The sequence below is a fragment of the Phascolarctos cinereus genome, unplaced genomic scaffold, assembly GCF_003287225.1.
Source record: "Phascolarctos cinereus isolate Bilbo 61053 unplaced genomic scaffold, phaCin_HiC Scaffold_5;HRSCAF=322, whole genome shotgun sequence".
NCBI classification, from domain to species: Eukaryota; Metazoa; Chordata; class Mammalia; order Diprotodontia; family Phascolarctidae; genus Phascolarctos; species Phascolarctos cinereus.
This window is the reverse complement of record NW_027555958.1, coordinates 141,931,000-141,948,039: the sequence shown is the minus strand read 5'-3', so window position 1 is coordinate 141,948,039 and position 17,040 is coordinate 141,931,000. Positions and strand designations below refer to the sequence as shown.

Sequence of the window (17,040 nt, the reverse complement as noted above, 5' to 3'; positions counted from 1 at the left end):
ATCTAGGGGGAAAGGAGAATAAGCTTCCAAGGATGATCGATTTGGATGTAAAAGGTATTTTAGAAGCTACCTAGTCCATCACTGACCTCTCATTTATTAGATGTGGCAACTCAGGCCCAAGGAGTAGAGATACTTGACCAAGATCATGCAGACGTAAGGTGGCCCAGCAGAGATTCAAACACAGGTCCTTTTGGCAGTATTTAGTGATAAATGGCTAAAACAAGAGGAGAAACATTGTGCTGAAATGCTCTGACTACTTTTTAGTCTATTTTGTAAGGTTCTCACACTGGAAAAAATTTTTTCACGTCACAAGGTATATTGGGGTAATTTTAAAATTCTAATGAGGATTTCGAAGTTTTCTAAAAAAACCTCACAAATTCAACTATCTCCCTAAATTGTTTTAAGGAGACCATGAGGAAAATAACTAGTCTATTCTGATTAAATTAATATGACAGCCTTGGAAACTCAAAGATGAGGGTGGTGGGGAATGGGATCTAACCTAGAAATGTGCTGCTTTATGGGCGGCCAACCCATATGTTCTAGAGTGGGGAGGACACTCAGCTATAGAGTTTGGAGGAAATAGAATATACCATAATCTTTGGCTGCTGGGGCAAATGAACCACACCACTCATTGAGAAAATACCATCTAGGTAAAACCCTATGGTGTCTTTTTCCACTTTCCTCCTTTATTCGTCACTCCTGGTTAGGTTTTTTTGTTTGTTTGTTTGCTCTGATGCAGGAAAAGTGAGCAATTTATTCTCATTAAAACAGCCTAATAGTCCATCTCTTGAATTGTTCTGTCTTCATGCCCATCTTTCTAGGGACACCAGAGAGAGCTTGAACTTAGAACACTTGTCCTTTATAACAGAGAGATAAATGTTATGAAAGTATTTGAAAGGATTTGTTAAAGGGCAAGGGTCAAAATATTTCCTGTAAATATATTTAAGCACATGGAAACATGAATGAATGAATGAATGAATGAATGAAGTGAAAAAAGAAGCATTTACTAAGTGTTTATTTTGGGCCAAACATGGTGATTTGTAATTCAATGGGAAAGAAATACTAAAGCAGAGTCTGTCTTTGTCCTCCAGGTGTTTATATTATAATGGGTGAGTCTATAGCTTAGTGGAGTAGTGACCTGGGAGGGGGATTTGAGGGGAGGGGGAATCACCTGGATTGTTAGTGGGGCCAATGGGGAGTAAATGGACACACCTTATTCAAGAACAGTACTAAAGTTGATTTAATCATGGTTCCAGAACTGGAGGGACTTGGTGAGGAAGTTGTAGAGCAAGTTTTTGATGACAGATTCACATGAATTTCCTCATAGTTGAAAATAATATACTTAAATATGCTTTTGTTTTTGTAATTGTGAAAAAATATCACAGCCTCAGTTTCCTTATCTGTAAAAAGAGGGCAGCAAGTATGATTTTTTGTAGCAAAAGCTTGGAAATAATTTGGTTCCCCTGGATTGGGCAGTGACTGAACAAATTGTGGTATATGAATATAATTGAATATTATTGTACCATAGGCAACAAAAATATGAGGAATTAAAAGAAACGTGGGAAAAGTTGTATGAACTGATGCAGCATGAGGAAATCTGAACCTAGGGAAAAACATGCATAATGACTACACAGATGTACATGCTCAGATTAGTTGCCATGACCCATGATCAAAAAAACCCCCTCAGGAGAAAAGTGGGGGATCCCTAGTATGGAATGTTACATGGAGTTTCAGATCTAATTGCTTTGTGGGTTGGATTTTGCTTGACTTTTTCTGTTATAAAGAGAAGATTCAACTGGGATGGGTTTGGGAAATGATTGTGATATAAGAAACCAAGTGAATCACTAATTTTTTTTTTTAGGAGACAAGTATAGTGAAAAGAATGTTTTAATCTGTGTCAGTTTCCTTATCTGTAAAGTAGGAATAATAATGTTTTTATGACCTTACCAGGTGGTTGTGAGGATCAGATGAGAATATTATGTGAAACTGTTATGTTATAGAAAGCATCATATAAATGTGAATAGTAATAGTAGTTATTTAGCCACTCACTGCTACCACATAGCATGTGAAGCATTTATTTTTGCACTGAGAGACCCTCTTTCCAGAATGTCCAAAAAATTGCATGTCCCTTTCTTTACCCTGAGTCCATCACCTTTCAATCAGTAAGGGACTAGAAAGTTTTATCATGAGCCCTCTGTAATTAACTAATCATAGCATCAATCAGAGTTCTTGTTTCTTTGAGAATCAATTGTCTTTACAATGTTGTTATTATATAAATTATTTTCTCAGGTCTGCCCATTTTACTATGCATCAGTTTATAGAAATCTTTCCAGGTTTATCAGAAATCCTCTCCTTCATAATTTTTTTTTTTGGTACAGAAGTATTCCAATACATTCAGACCAAAATTTGTCTCGTCATTCCCCATTTGGTGGGCTGTTCTTTGCCGCCACAAAGAGCTGCTATTGTTATTTTTTTATGTATGAATCCTTTTCCTCTTTTTAAAAAAATCCCTTTTCTTTTATGCTATCATAAGAGTTCCTTGAGAGATGACCAGTCTTAAAACTGGGAAAAACTAGCTTCAAGTTTTGCCTCTGATAGACACTAGCTGTGTAACCAAAGGTAAGTCACTTAAGCTCTCATAGCCCCCAGGCCACTCTAAGACAATAAATCGCAGACCAGTTACAGATCCCCTTGATGGAGAGAGTGCCTATACAGGTGAAATTATACATCTGCACTAAACAAAAACAACAACAACAAAATACATACAGTCCTCCCCCTCACTGTCCCACAAACATAGAGTGGTCATGCCTTCATATATGTTATTATCATCTTTACACCTAAACTGGTAGTGTATTCCAGAAAGATGTGCATATAGTGTATATGTTCATGACACCAAAGCTCTGTCAGGGGCCTTCTTTCCTAAATCTTTCTCATTTGGTTAACTCATTAGCTCTTTTGTGCTTAATTAATGTCTCTATTCAGAAGACACCCAGATCTTTAAATCAAGTGTTTCTCCTGAGCTCTAGTACTGCATTACCAATTGCCTATTGGACATTTCCAGCCAAGTAACTTATAGGCATCTCTAACTTCACATATTCAAAACAGAACTTATATTCCCTGCCAAACCCAGAACTTCCCCATGTCCAGGACACCACCATTTCCCCAAGTTTTCAACCTCAGGGTGATGGTCAGTTTACTCTCACTTACCTATATATCTAATAAGATGCTAATTCTTGTCATTGCTGCTTCTACATCTCTCATATGTAATCTCTTTCTCTCCATTTAGGGCCACCACCCTAGCTGGCTCAGTCCCTCATCTCCTCTTGCCTGGACTATCGCAATAGCTTCCTAATTGGTATCCTTGCCTCATGTTTCTTGCTATTTCAATCCATCCTACACACTACTTGCTAAAGTGATTTTCCTAAATGGACACCCAGATTTTACCATTTTACTCTCTTGTGCAATAAATTCTATTGGCTTCCAGTTACCTAAAGGATCAAATACAAACTCCTTCGCTTAGCAGTTAGAGTCTTTTATAATGTCTCTCCAACCTACCTTAACAGCCTTATTATATTCAACTCCATGGTCCAGCCAAACTGGTTTTCTTGCTTTTCCTCACACAGAACACTCCATCTCCCATGTCCCCGCCTTTACCTGGCTATCCCCCATGCTTAGAATATATTACCTCCTCAGCTCACCACTGAGTATCCCTAGCTTCCTTTGGAACGCAGCTGAAGGGTGCTTCCTACATGAAACTTTTTCTAATTTCCTCTGCCCAGTTGCTAGTACTTCTCCCCATTATTTTGCCTACCTATGTATATTGTTGTTTGTCCTCCGTTCTCTAAGAGGACCATATATATATGTATATATACACACACATGTATATATATGCATATATACACACATATATATATATACATATACACACACACACACACATATATATACACATACACATATATGTATGTATATATGTATGTATGTATTTTCTCCTCCTATTGAATATAAATTTCTCAGAACCCAGCCTAGAGTCTGGCATCTAGTATGTACTTAACAAATACTGGATGATTAATTGATTGATTGTCTGAACTGGACAACTTTCCCCTTCCTGTCTATTTCTCTAAGTTCTGCCTGTCTTAAGCAATTATATAAATGTCAGCTGTTATTATTATTTTAAAGGCTAGCCCATCTCATCTCTTCCATGAAGGTTGCTGTGATTACTTCCCTCTGAAAGTTGCTTGTGGTCTGTAGCACACAGTTCCACATTTAATTATACATGCTTTCCAGCATAGAATTATCACAGAATGTCTTCTCTTTGTTGTGGACAGCTAGTTTAGAGCTTCTCCCGGGAAAACAATCTCTTGGTTTCTGTACACATCATCAGAAAGCTAAAACCTTGAGTTTGGCTCTTAGGCAGGGCCAAGGGCAAAAGGTTCAGTAAAGACCTGTTGAATTTAAGACATCTCAGTTTGGCTTCTTTTATAGAGGGCTAGTGTTAGCTGCAGGGGAAATTGTGGAGTTTGTCTCTGTTGCTCTCTCACTTCCCTTTCTGTCCCCTTCTATCCTCCAGAGCTCCTAATATCAGCCTCCCACTCAAGAATACCCTCTCCTGAATTGCCCCGAAGTGCTCCGGAATATGTTCTCCCTTCTCTCTGTTTGTCCTCAGTGCTTCTTCATTCACAAAGCTTCAAATTAAATCAGTGTATATAACTGATAAAGACTGAGACCCATTTTCTTCATTCCCTGCCCCTCCCCCCAAGTGTTTCCTTACTAGTGCGAAAGAATTGGTAATTGGTAGAATTTCAGGCTTTCTGTGAGAAAGAATTTGGGACCAGGGGTTCCTCTTAAATTGTAACAGTCTACTCTGTCAGTGTGTTAGGCCTCCCCTACCCCATACCCTGCCCTAGGAGGAAGGATCAAGAAAGACTGCTTGTGGCTCTTTTTTGCCAGCAATGAAGTGAAAAGAAAGGAGTTGATGGGTCAAGGAGCTGCTTTGAGGCTTCTTTCAAAACATGGATTCTAAGGGACACAGGCAGCTGGTTCTCCCTGACTCTCTGGCAATGGGTACCCACAAACTGAATATTCTGGGAGGCCCCAAATTTTGGGAACAAGGACAACATTGGTGAGTACTGAAATCCTGTGACCGGTTTGCATGGAGGCTAAATTATCCCCGTACCTCAGCCTTGCGAATAGCATGTACTGGCACGATTGTTGAACATTAGTTGGGGCACTGAGAGGTCTGGCAGTAAGGAGGTTTCCTTATCCCATCTGTTAGGGTGTGGAGTGATGGTCATGGAATGAGGAGAGGAAGGTAGAAGTGTAACGGTCCCTTTTAGCTGCTTGGACAGAGATGAATTTTCTCCTTTGCTTAAGTAGCACAGGGAGGAAAATTGTGTGTGTGTGTGTGTGTGTGTGTGTGTGTGTGTGTGTGTGTGTGTGTGTGTGTGTGTGTTTGGAGGGAAAAAAGTTATTATAATTAAGCTTTAGGTTTAGACAAAACAAGCCTGGCTCTAGTGAGAGGGTACAAGTGATGAAGCCAAAGACAGCTTCAGATCAATCCAATTGGCTCAGGCATCTCATGGAAGAATGAAAAGGAGAGTGTCATAGCAGAAACTATTCAACTGAGGGAGGAGAGTGTACATTCTCAGATTCCCAGGGCATTTAGGTGATAGAGACGTCACCAGTAAAACTGGGAAGTCCAGTTTCTTGGGAGCCTCAGGTCTTCAAAGAGAAGAGCCTCAGAGTAGCTCCCTGCTCTATACTTTACTCTTCCCTCCCTTCCTCCAGATGACTCCATGCATGTTTGGTTTGGCTGTGTAAAAGTATAATCATTTCCTAGAACTGTTTGTCATTTATATCTCATTACCAGGTAGTGCAATAGCAATTATGCCTATCATTAAATTGCTGTCTGATTAACTTTTATGTGTCTTATTGGATTACAACACAATTTTATACCTGTATGGCCCAGTTTTTAGAGTTTGTGGCTTCTAGAGGGTTTCCCAAAAGTCTCAGTTTAAGGTCTAATACCTTAAGCTTCACTGAGACTTTTGGGACACCTTGATCTACCCACAAGTCCTAAGAAAAAAATAGTGGGAAGCTGAGTTTTTGTTTTTCCCTTGCACGTATGATTCTCATATCTCATCCACTAAGTAATAAAAGCTCCTAGATGGCAAAGAAGATCTTGTACTTTTGCATCCATCATTGGGTCTAGCACAGTATTGAACACATAGCTCAATAATATCTTTTTAATTGATTTGTCTAGGAGCTATATAAAGAAAATAATCATAGCTGACATCTATAGAATGCTTTTCTCATAACCTTGTGTTAGGCAGGTGATCCTAAAATTACTATCCCTATTTTATAGATGAAGAAAATGAAGTCTTTGGAGGCTTAGTGACTTGCTCATAGTTATACAACTTAGTATTCATGTTCTCTTCACTATACCATTTTACCTCTCAGTAAAAGCTAACCTATTTGACATCTCAAAGAAATGTTGATAGGTAGTTTGGGGGGAGGAGAAGGCATTAAAATAGAAGGAAACTATTCAGCTAACCATTGGGATGTATTTCTTTACAATGTCTTTGTATAATTCTGGTAAATTTGCATATCTTTAAAAACCACTTCCCCCTTCATTTGTCATTATATTTCTTTAAAACAAACAAAAAGGGGGCATCTAGGTGGCGCAGTGGATAGAACACTGGCCCTGGAGTCAGGAGGACCTGAGTTCAAATCCAGCCTCAGACACATATCACTCAATAGCTGTGTGACTCTGGGCAAGTCACTTAACCCCAATTGCCTCACGAAAAAATAAATAAGTAAAACAAAACAAACAAAAAACTCAACCCTAAGAATCCTGTATCTAATAATAATTTTTTATCATTCCATCTCTGTCTCTGCCTTGCAGCTCCTAACCTTGTTCTTCATCATCTTCTCAACTTCCAATCCCCCTACTACTCAGTTCTTTCCTAGGCCATCACCTCTACATTGTCTGTATCCTACTTCCTTCTCCATCTTGACTCCTAAACTGGTAAGCCCGTTCAACTTCATACTAAACTCTTTTCTCAAGTCCCTCATCCTCGTTATCATTGTCCTGCCAAACTATAGCCTTTGATTACTCCAAGCATCCACTGTATTTGCTTCTATTCACATGCTATTCGATCAAAAAATCATGAAACCATGCTGACTGGGGCCACTACAAATTTAAGTTATATAATCTCAACTGGGGCCTCATTGTATCAAGGCAAGCCCTTTACACCTCCTTAATTGAATGACTATCTTACTCTTAACAGTAGCTCTTCTAAATATTTTCATATCTTCTTAGAGTTCCCATAACTCTCCTTCCCCCCAGTCCTCTCAGCCAAGAACCTTGCCTCAAATATCACTGGAAAAGAAAATGAAACCATTCTGAGAGCTTCCTCTTCTTTTTTCTTCTTCATCTCACGTCACCCTGATGTCTTCTTCACCCCTGTTTCATAGGAAGAAGTGGCCATTCTCCTTACCAAGGCATATTCCTCTATATGTCATTATCTTTTTAATAAAGTAATGTGATTAAATGATATATTCACCAGGGGATTTCCATGATCAGATGCAAAGCCAATTAAGGTTAGTTGCAGCTAGAGGACTTTTTGTCTGGGCCAGAGGTTGTATCACTGTATATAGGGAACTCCTTATAAGTTCTTCCTACCAAAGCAGATCAGTGATTGATATGCAGTTTAGAGAATTTCCTGAAGTACTAAGAGATTTAATAACTTGCCCTGGATATTAGAGCCAAAATGTGTCAGAGGCCAGCCTTGAGCTCTGTTCTTTTGGTCTCCAAGGCCAATCTTTTATCATGCCACTCTCCTCTCTTTTGGCTAGAGCACTAAATTGAGGAAAAGGAAATCCAACTAAAGGTTTACTTCAGAATTACCTGATGTCTAAATTGGGGTGACACATGTAACCTGGACAGAATGCTAGTAAAAAAAAATAGAAAAGAGGGTCATCAAGGCATCTCTAAAAAAATGCAGAGAACAGGAGAAAGTCCTGGAAAAAGCAGATAGCAGGACAGCTTTGAAAGCTACAAGTTAAACTTACCTTGGACTGAAAAAGAAAGGCAAACTGAACATAATAGAGATCTACAGTTTCATGTATAACCCTCTTTGTGAGATAAATGGAAATGCTCATTCTATTTGGTGTTTAAACTTCACAATAAAAACAAAATAAAGAAAAAAGAGTATGGTGGCTTAGCCTATTAATCCTTAACAAAGAGTTTATGAGCAAGAAATTTGTACTTTAAGAAATTCATGTATCTTCCTCATTCTTCTAATCCTTTTCTTTTCTTTTTTTTTGTATAGGTGATGGATGTGGACACATGGTGACTTACCAAGACAGTGGCACATTGGCATCTAAGAATTATCCAGGGACTTACCCCAATCATACCACATGTGAAAAGACCATTACAGTCCCTGAGGGGAAAAGACTGATTCTGAGACTTGCGGATGTGAATATTGAATCTCAGACATGTGAATCCAACTATTTACTCTTCATCAGTTCCTCAGCTCAGTATGGTATGTAAATTCAATCTGGATTGATATATTGTGGAGAAAAAACAAGGGGACAGAATACTATCAATAGCTCAATCTAATTCAATTCAGCAAGCATTTCTTTCCCACCTCCTTTAATGCCAGGTACCGTTTTAGGTTCTGAGGATATATGTGGAGATGTTGAGCAATTCTCTGATGGGACCTCTTAGAGAGATGTACCTGTCAGCAGAGGTCATGACTGTGGGTTAAAGGTAGCAGGGCAAATTGAAAACAACAAAATGTATTAGCATGCCAAAGAAACTTCTGATAGCAGCTTCAACTTCCTAGAGTACACATTTAGTTTTTATAACTTGGTAGCCTCGCTTAGAGTACACAGCCAATCAGCAGTATTCTACAGCAACTTAGAATAGATAAGTAACATGTTTCACAGAAGAGGGGAGGGTAGAGAAAGGAGGAGTCATTCAAGCAAGAAAGAAGGGGGATTCTGTGGGATATTTCCCATGCAGCTGGTAGGGTGTGTTATCTGAATAAGAAAGAAGGCGTTCCCTGTTCAAGGGCAGGAGGCAAAGGGAGGTGACCAAATACTCTCGCAATTGTGACAAACTATAGGACTGAGGTAACCATTTAGACAAGACTACACCTGTCTCTTGTCCAAGGATAATAAATATTTTTATTACAGTTGTGAATGAGACCACCTACTTTATATAGTTTGTTATATTTTATTTCTCCTTACTTTCCACAACTAGGCCACCAGGGAGTTGGGGGATTTCTACACTCAAGTTGTAGTGAAATGATCGTGGTCCCTATTTTTCCTTCACAAGACAGAAACAAAACAAAGGCTGCCTGCAAGGAGCTTACGTTCTCCTAGTAGGATACAAAAGGGTGGAAAAAGAATTTTGTGTAAGCCAGGGTTCTGAACTGTTTTGTTTTCTTTGACAGACAGTTGAAATATCATAGACCTTTTCTCAGAACAATATTTTTAAATGCATAAAATACATAAGATTATAAAGGAAACCAAAGATTATTAAAATATTATTTTTCCCATCCAAGTTCATAGACCCTCTGAAATCCTTCCATGTAGCCCAGGTTAGGAGCCGTTTAGTAAACTATATGAATAATTGGACTAAAAGCATAACGTGATGGGACAAATGCAATAAAGCAATACCCTAATGTGGTTCTCAATTACTTTATTTTGTGTTTATTTACTTGTAGGTAAGAAAATTTGGTTGTAATATCTGTAAATAGAGAAACTTCCAAAATGTGCATTTTTTACAAACCCCGGATTTAGCCTTATTCCCTTGATCTTTGTGGATAAGCTCTGAGGGTGGTGCCAAAAAGAACTAGACATTATGTAACCTCTGACTCTTGGATGCTAAACCAGTGAAATCAGCCTCATCCCTCCATAATCAGCCAGCCCCCCAGACTCCACAGACCCTTGTCTTGACCATCACCCAAGTGACTGCATGTACCCACCTCCCTTCCTTTCTCTGACTTTTACTGTGAAGAGTGACAACCACATAATCCCTGTGATTCTAAATTGCAGTCTGCTTTAGAGTTCACTCTGGCTGATCACTCTCTGATTCTGCATATTGATCCTTGTCAAGCCCATCCCTCCTGTATTCCTACTTTACTCTACCTTACCCTTTCTGTTATACCCTCTGGAACCCCTGTTGTATTGATAACAAACAGCTCTTCATGTTAAACCTGTGCCCTCCTTCCAGAAGCATCTTCATATGTATTTTGTATTTATTTTTCTATATATTTCCCACCTTCTACTACTCCCTACCTCCCCTCAAGTATACAAAAGGTCCTTGAGGGGATCACTCTCAAGAATCCTGTTGTTTTTTTACTCCTGTCTTTGTATCTCCTGTGTCTGCCTTGTAGCTGCTAATAAAGGCTTCTTGAGAAATTGGTGAGAAATATTAGAATTTAATTTGAAACTCCAATCTACATGCTGTAGACAGGTTCCTAGGAATCCTAAGACACTTAACAAATCTTTGCTGAATTTAAATTTAAAGATTTAAGAGAATCCTTTTTATATTTGCATAATTAATATAAAATTATATTTTATATTACATTTACAGAGCTGAGTAAAATGGCATATATTTCACTCAGCTCTGTAAAACTGTCATTGTCTGTTATGTAGAAGCTGTTAACAATCCTTATTCTCAGACATGGGGACTACAATGTTTACTAATAAAACTTGACAGGCCTTCCTTTTGTTCTTGGCCAAATACGTTGATTTCTGTCCTGTTGAGTTCTCCCACACCCTGCAGGCCCAGACCAGTGATGAGCATATTCAGTTACTGAAACTTTCCCAGACACCATGAAAAAAAAAATCCCTTAACATTTTATTCCAGGGTACTTTCTGTCTCAGTTAATGACAGGCTGCTTAATTACTTCTGCAAAGAGCTTCAAGTAGTTGGAAACTTATAAGGATGATACTGTTTTCTTTTGGGCTGCATGTCTCATTTGTGTTAAGTTGAAAACTCAGAAATCTAGGAATGCTTGAAGCTTCTGGGGCCAATTTGCTATTTAGTACTTATCATCATCAAATGTTTATGAGCTTACTAAGAAGTGCTCTCAGAACAACATTAGCTAGGAAAATAGCTCCTATTCTAGAGAAGTGTTTGCATGTCAGAGCTTAAATGGAAGTAGAAAATGGCAAGGTAGGGTGCCTCAGGGTCAGATCATGTCTCCTTTGGGAAAGCTTCCTTCCTCTCTTTTCCAGCCACGAGTAATTAATTAATTTTCATTTGCTGACAAAGTGGCAGGTCTAATCTTCCTTTGCTGTCATCATATTGCCCAAGGCAGTGTGGGTGGAGTGAGATTAACCAGAATAGTCAGGTCACACACTGTTAGGCAGGTTTCTGAGGTGAGTAATGACTCTGGGAGCTTTGAATTATGTGGATAAAGATGGTGGGAAATACTGTAGTATATATAAATAGAGAAAGGCGCAGATTAACCAGGTGCCATATGTGCTAGGTTTCAAAATAAACATTTATCTTATGGTGAACTTGCTAAAATTCCTGAATTCCTGAAGTTTGGGGCCTAAGATGCTTCTAGTAAATATGTAATAGAACTATAATTCACTTATAGCAATAAAAGCTAGTAAATTAATTATTAATCTTTCTCAGGTTCCAAAGCTTCAAAACTTTGTCATTAGTGAAGAAAAAAAATGATCAGACCTCTCTCAAGTAGGTTTTTGCGTGATGAGAGTCATTTAAGCTTATTTTTTTCCATCCCTTACAGAAGAAAATATCCAGCATTTTTCAGAATTCTTCCATTTTTGTGGCTACCACAAAGGCTACCTTTGTATCAAAGATTAATTTCACCAATATTTAAATATTTTGGCAAAGTATGTCTTGTTGGTGTGTGTTACACAGCAATGAACCTTGATTGACAAAACCTCTGAGGTCAGAGCTTTTTGACAAAGGAGTGGGTTGAGAGAAGTTCTAGATTTGTTAGCACTGAGTTCTCAGATGAAGTGTGTTCCAGGGGGAAATAATAGTGGTACTGTCTCAGGTATAGGTAGCTCTTGGGGGTAGATCAGAACGTGGGCCTGGCTCCTCATTCCTGGAGCCTCGGTTACCTAATAAACAATAGTAATAATAGTAATAGCATTTTTATTTAACACCTACTGCAGATGCTGTGCTAAGTGCTTTAGAAATTCATTTCATTTTATCCTCACAACAATATTGGGAGGTAAGTGCTCTTATTATCCCCACTTACAGTTGAGGAAATTAAGGCAAACAGGTTAAATGATTTGCTCAAGGTCACATAACTAGTAAGACCAGGTTTGAACTCAGGTCTTCCTGACTTTAGGCCCAATGCTCTATCCACTGTACTGCCTTGTTATTACCTGTCAGCAGAATCAGCACCCTCCAGGATAGAGGCAGTAGACAGCCCTGTGTCACTAGGTAGAGATTTGTCCTGAGGGAGGTTTTGGAGCCAGTGAGCCTATAAAGGTAACATATTTCATTTGGAGGAAGGAGAGAAAGAATTCATCTTCCAGAATCTATCACCACGTTTCACAGAATTTCTACTTTGGTAACACCATTTGTGACAGCAAAGAGTGGTGTTATAACATGTCTTTTTTTGTTAATTAGAAGTATTACTGTATTCAGCTTGATTTTTGTTAGCCAGTTTCCAAATCTTTATTTGATATAACTTTGATATTTTAAATCCACTAACATTTTAAAAAATCAAGAGAGCTATTACATGTGGGGTTTGATTGATTTCTCTTTATGTATGTGTATGTCAAGCTCTAAGCTCTGCAAAGGTTCATAAGTGAATACACTAAAAAACGGCATTTTTTTAAACCATATCACTGTGCAGCTTATTTAAAAAAAAAATTCACCCCATGTCAGCATTGTTTTGTAACTCTTGGCTCACATACTGAAGGCACTTTTGTAATTCACATTCCTAACAACAGAATGCACTATCAACAAATTTGACCACCCACACAGGCTTCACAGCAATCAGTCAGAACTTGCATTTGCTTTTTCATGTTACTGGGAACAATGGGGAGTATAATGCAGACACTATGGATTATTACCATTTTATTATTTGCTATTTCTTACAATATCACCAGATGGATCATCTTTCATACCTGAAAGAGGAGAGGATACAAAATACTTGGAACAAATCAGAAAAAGCTACTAAGGAAGTACCAATAACCTATAAGCCTTCATTCACTTCTCTACAAAATCTAAAATCTTGGAGAATAATCTACGTGTATATTGAGGGCATCCTTGATGAAGCTTTATGACAAGAGGGAATAGCCGGTCTTTATTTTATTTTGTTTTTTATTTTATTTTACTAGGCAATGGAGTTAAGTGACTTGCCCAGGATCACACAGCTAGTTAAGTGTCAAGTGTCTGAGGCCAGATTTGAACTCAGATGCTCCCGACTCCAGGGCCAGTGCTCTATCCACTGTGCCACCTAGCTGCCCCAGTAGCCAGTCTTTAGCAAATGCTTTTCTACAGTGGATCCCATATTTACAGTTATTGTTCTTGTGCTTGTTTATTTGTTTCAGGTCTGTCTGACTTCTTATGATCCTATTGGAGATTTGCTTGGCAAAGATGCTGGAATGGTTTGCCTTTTTTTTCTCCAGCCCATTCTACAGGTGAGGAAACTGAGGTAAATGTGGTTAAGTGACTTGCCCAAGGTCATATAGCTAGTACGTGTCTGAAGCCAGATTTGAACTCACAAAAATAAGTCTTTCTGATCCTAGGCCCAGCATTCTATCTACTTTGCCATCTAGCTGACTGTATACAGAGGATATAAGATCCCCTTGTACTTAGTGTCTGTTGACAGTGAAAAGGTATTTCATTTGGTAGAGCAAGATGATCAAAGGATCATAGATATAGAGCTGGAAAAGACTTTAAAGACAGGTTCCTATGATCCTTCATTTTGCAGCTGAGTAGACTGAACCCCAGGAAGGCTAAGCAATTTGCTGAAGGTCACATTTATAGTAAATGTAAAGAGGTGGGATTTGAACCAATGTTCCCTGACCCAGGGCCGGTACTTTTTCCATTAAAGGCCCTCATCCAATAAGTTGTTTTCTGTGCATATATTAAAATCTCCTGAGAGATGTAACAACAGAAAACACCTCATTCAATTATCCTGTGACTTATTAATATCAAAAGTTATGTTTTATAACTTTATAACATGGGGGTGCATACTTACCAAAGTTGTTTTCCACTGTCAGGGAGGAAGTCCTGCTCAATAGCCAAATTGAAGAAGAATTTCCTATAGGTGCAAAGTTCTTCAGTTGCTTCTGTTTGTGAATGTCATTGTGCTGATTATACTTCAAGTCCTAGAGTATTGTACAGCCTTCCCTATGGAACCCAAAATCACATCTCACTATCCACATAAGAAACCAAGTAGGTGAAAAATCTCTTGTACAGACCATGGATGGATGGATGGATAGATGGATGGATGGATGGGTGGGTGCATAATCCATGGAGCTGGTCATTCAGTACACATGTCTTAGATAGGCAATGACCCAAGCCCAGAATTAAATAGGAAGAGGAGAATGGGCTAAATTGCTTTTTGAAAATTGTACAGTGCTTTCAGTGACCCCGGGTTTCTCACCTGGGCAGCTAGGTGGCACAATAGATAGAGTGCTGGGTCTGGAGTCAGGAAGACTCATCTCCTTTAATTCAAATCTGGCCTCAGACACTAGCTGTGTGATACTGGGTGAGTCATTTAATCCCGTTTGCTTCAGTTTCCTCAAATGTAAAGGGAGATGGAGAAGGAAATGGCAAACCAGTATCCAGTATCTTTGCCAAGAAAACCCCAAATGAGGTTACAAAGAGTCAGAAACAACCAATCAAGAATGACAAAGTTTCACCCTAAAGTAAATTTCCATTTTTTTCAACATCAGCATTTTTCCAATAGTTTTATATGGCTAAGAGTCAGGTAATACCATATTCTCTAGAGAATTAAAATTATAAGTCTCCCAAAAGGTAATGAAGAGCCACATCAATTAGCAAGCCTTTTATTAAGTGCTGACTATGTGCCAGGTGCTTTGATAAGTATTGAGGTGGGCTTGAGTGTCTCCAACATATTACCAATAAATTGTATTTGACAGGTAGCATAAATAACATCATCAGACATATGACCAGAAAAGAAGATGAGGCAGTCATGTAGTGTGCAGGATGGATAACAGATAAACAGACTCCATTTGTACTCTTGCATTGTCAAAAGATCTAAAGTAAGGCCTCCAACCCAGTAGATAAGCTTCCTGTGGCAGATTTACAGGAGGAAATAGATAAGAGCTACGCAGAATGAGAATAAATGAATGGGAGTAGCTAGGTGGCACAATGGAGAGAGCACCAGCACTGGAGTCAGGAGGATCTGAGTTCAAATCTGGCCTCAGACATATAACACTCACTAGCTGTATGACTCTGGGCAAGTCACTTAACCCCAATTGCCTCACCCACAAAAGAATGGATGAATGAAAAAATAATTTATTAAGTTCCTACTATGTGCTAGTCACTTGGAGGGACAAAGACAAAGATCAGGCAGCTAGGTAGGGGACTAGCTGGATAGAGGACTAGACTCAGGGTCCAGAAGAGCTGAGATCAAATCGTGCCTCAGACACTTAACCACTAGCTGTGTGACCTTGGTTAAGTCATGTAACCTCTCTTGGCTTCAGTTTCCTCATCTGTAAGATAGTGATAATAATACTACCTACTTCCTAGGATTACTGTGAGATTACATGTATAGCTCTTTGCAAATCTTGAAGTGCAATATATACGTTAGCTATTATTTTTATTAATATTATTCAGGTTTTTATGAAGTGCTTCCTGTGTGTCAGGTACTGTTAAGTGTTAAGTTAAAAAGAATGAAATAATCATACTCTCAGTAAGTTTACATTCTGGAGATAGTAAGTACATATAAAAATATATCCAGCATAAATATAAAGTGAGTAGTTTGGAAAGGAAGGTATTAGCAGTTAAGGGATCAATAACAGCTTTCTGCAGAAGATGATGTCTACGCTGCATCTGGAAGGAAGAGAAGAGATCTAAGAGCCAGGTGTGGTGGATGTCCAGTGCAAAGATACAGAGATAGAAGGTGAAGTATTCCAAGTGAGAAACAAAGAGAAGGTCAATTACCTGGATCACCAAAGTGAAGAATATGATGACAGAGTACCTGCCTTCATGGAACTTACATTCTAATAGAAAGAAACATAGTGGTGGCTGGGGAAAGGAATTTGGAGCTAGGGGTGGGGGTTGGGGAAGAGTCATAAAAATAGTGAATGGAGCCATAGGGGCATCATGCCCGTTTCACAAGCAATGGCAGCATCAATTTGGATTTGATTACTATAGCCAGAGAAAGAAATTCAACACAGATTGCAGGGGAAGGAATGGGAGAACCATGGTAAGGAGGGTATGTGGCTGGAGCAAGGCAGATGTTAGGAAGTCCCAGGATAGCTGGGGTGGGTAGATATGAAGTATGGTCTAGGGCCAGCCAGATATAGTTAGTTGAGTTTGTACTCACTCACTGGCCATTTAAGCTCAGCTCTGGAGCAGAGTTCCAAGCGAAGTCGATGAACTCAGCCTGCCATGTCTTTGGGACCAATGATGCTGTTGGGTAGTGATGATGGAAGAGCAAAACAGCAGCAGAGCAGGTAGCAAAATGTCCAGGATAGATGACAGTGAAGCATGGCCTTCAAATAGCCTGGTGTAAATGGTTAGGCGTAGATCAGCATAATTCATCCATGCCTTTTTGCGTAACCATCTACAACAGGATCTTCCTAGGCCACAGTTCACAATCATCCACCCTGGACATCTTGCCACTGGTCCTGCTGTCTTAGTAACTTAAAACTGCCCTAAGACTTTTAAAACATTCTGTGTTGTCTCAATTTATACCTCTATGAGGAGGTAGATAGCCTATTTCTACAGTGTTGTTGAATTATATAAGTTATTTTTCTGGTTCTGCTAACTTTACCCTGCATTGGTTCATGCAAGTTTTCCCGGGTTTCTCTGAAACCATCCACTTCATCATT

General features: G+C 38.9%; 1 protein-coding gene across 1 annotated transcript in view; it reads left to right on the top strand.

The window, feature by feature from the left end:
* DCBLD1 (discoidin, CUB and LCCL domain containing 1) overlaps positions 1-17,040 on the top strand; it is a 108,818-nt gene that overhangs the window by 24,028 nt on the left and 67,750 nt on the right. The window contains 1 exon segment of the mRNA XM_020971643.2: positions 8,334-8,546. Within this exon segment, the coding sequence (XP_020827302.1) occupies positions 8,334-8,546 (213 nt within the window).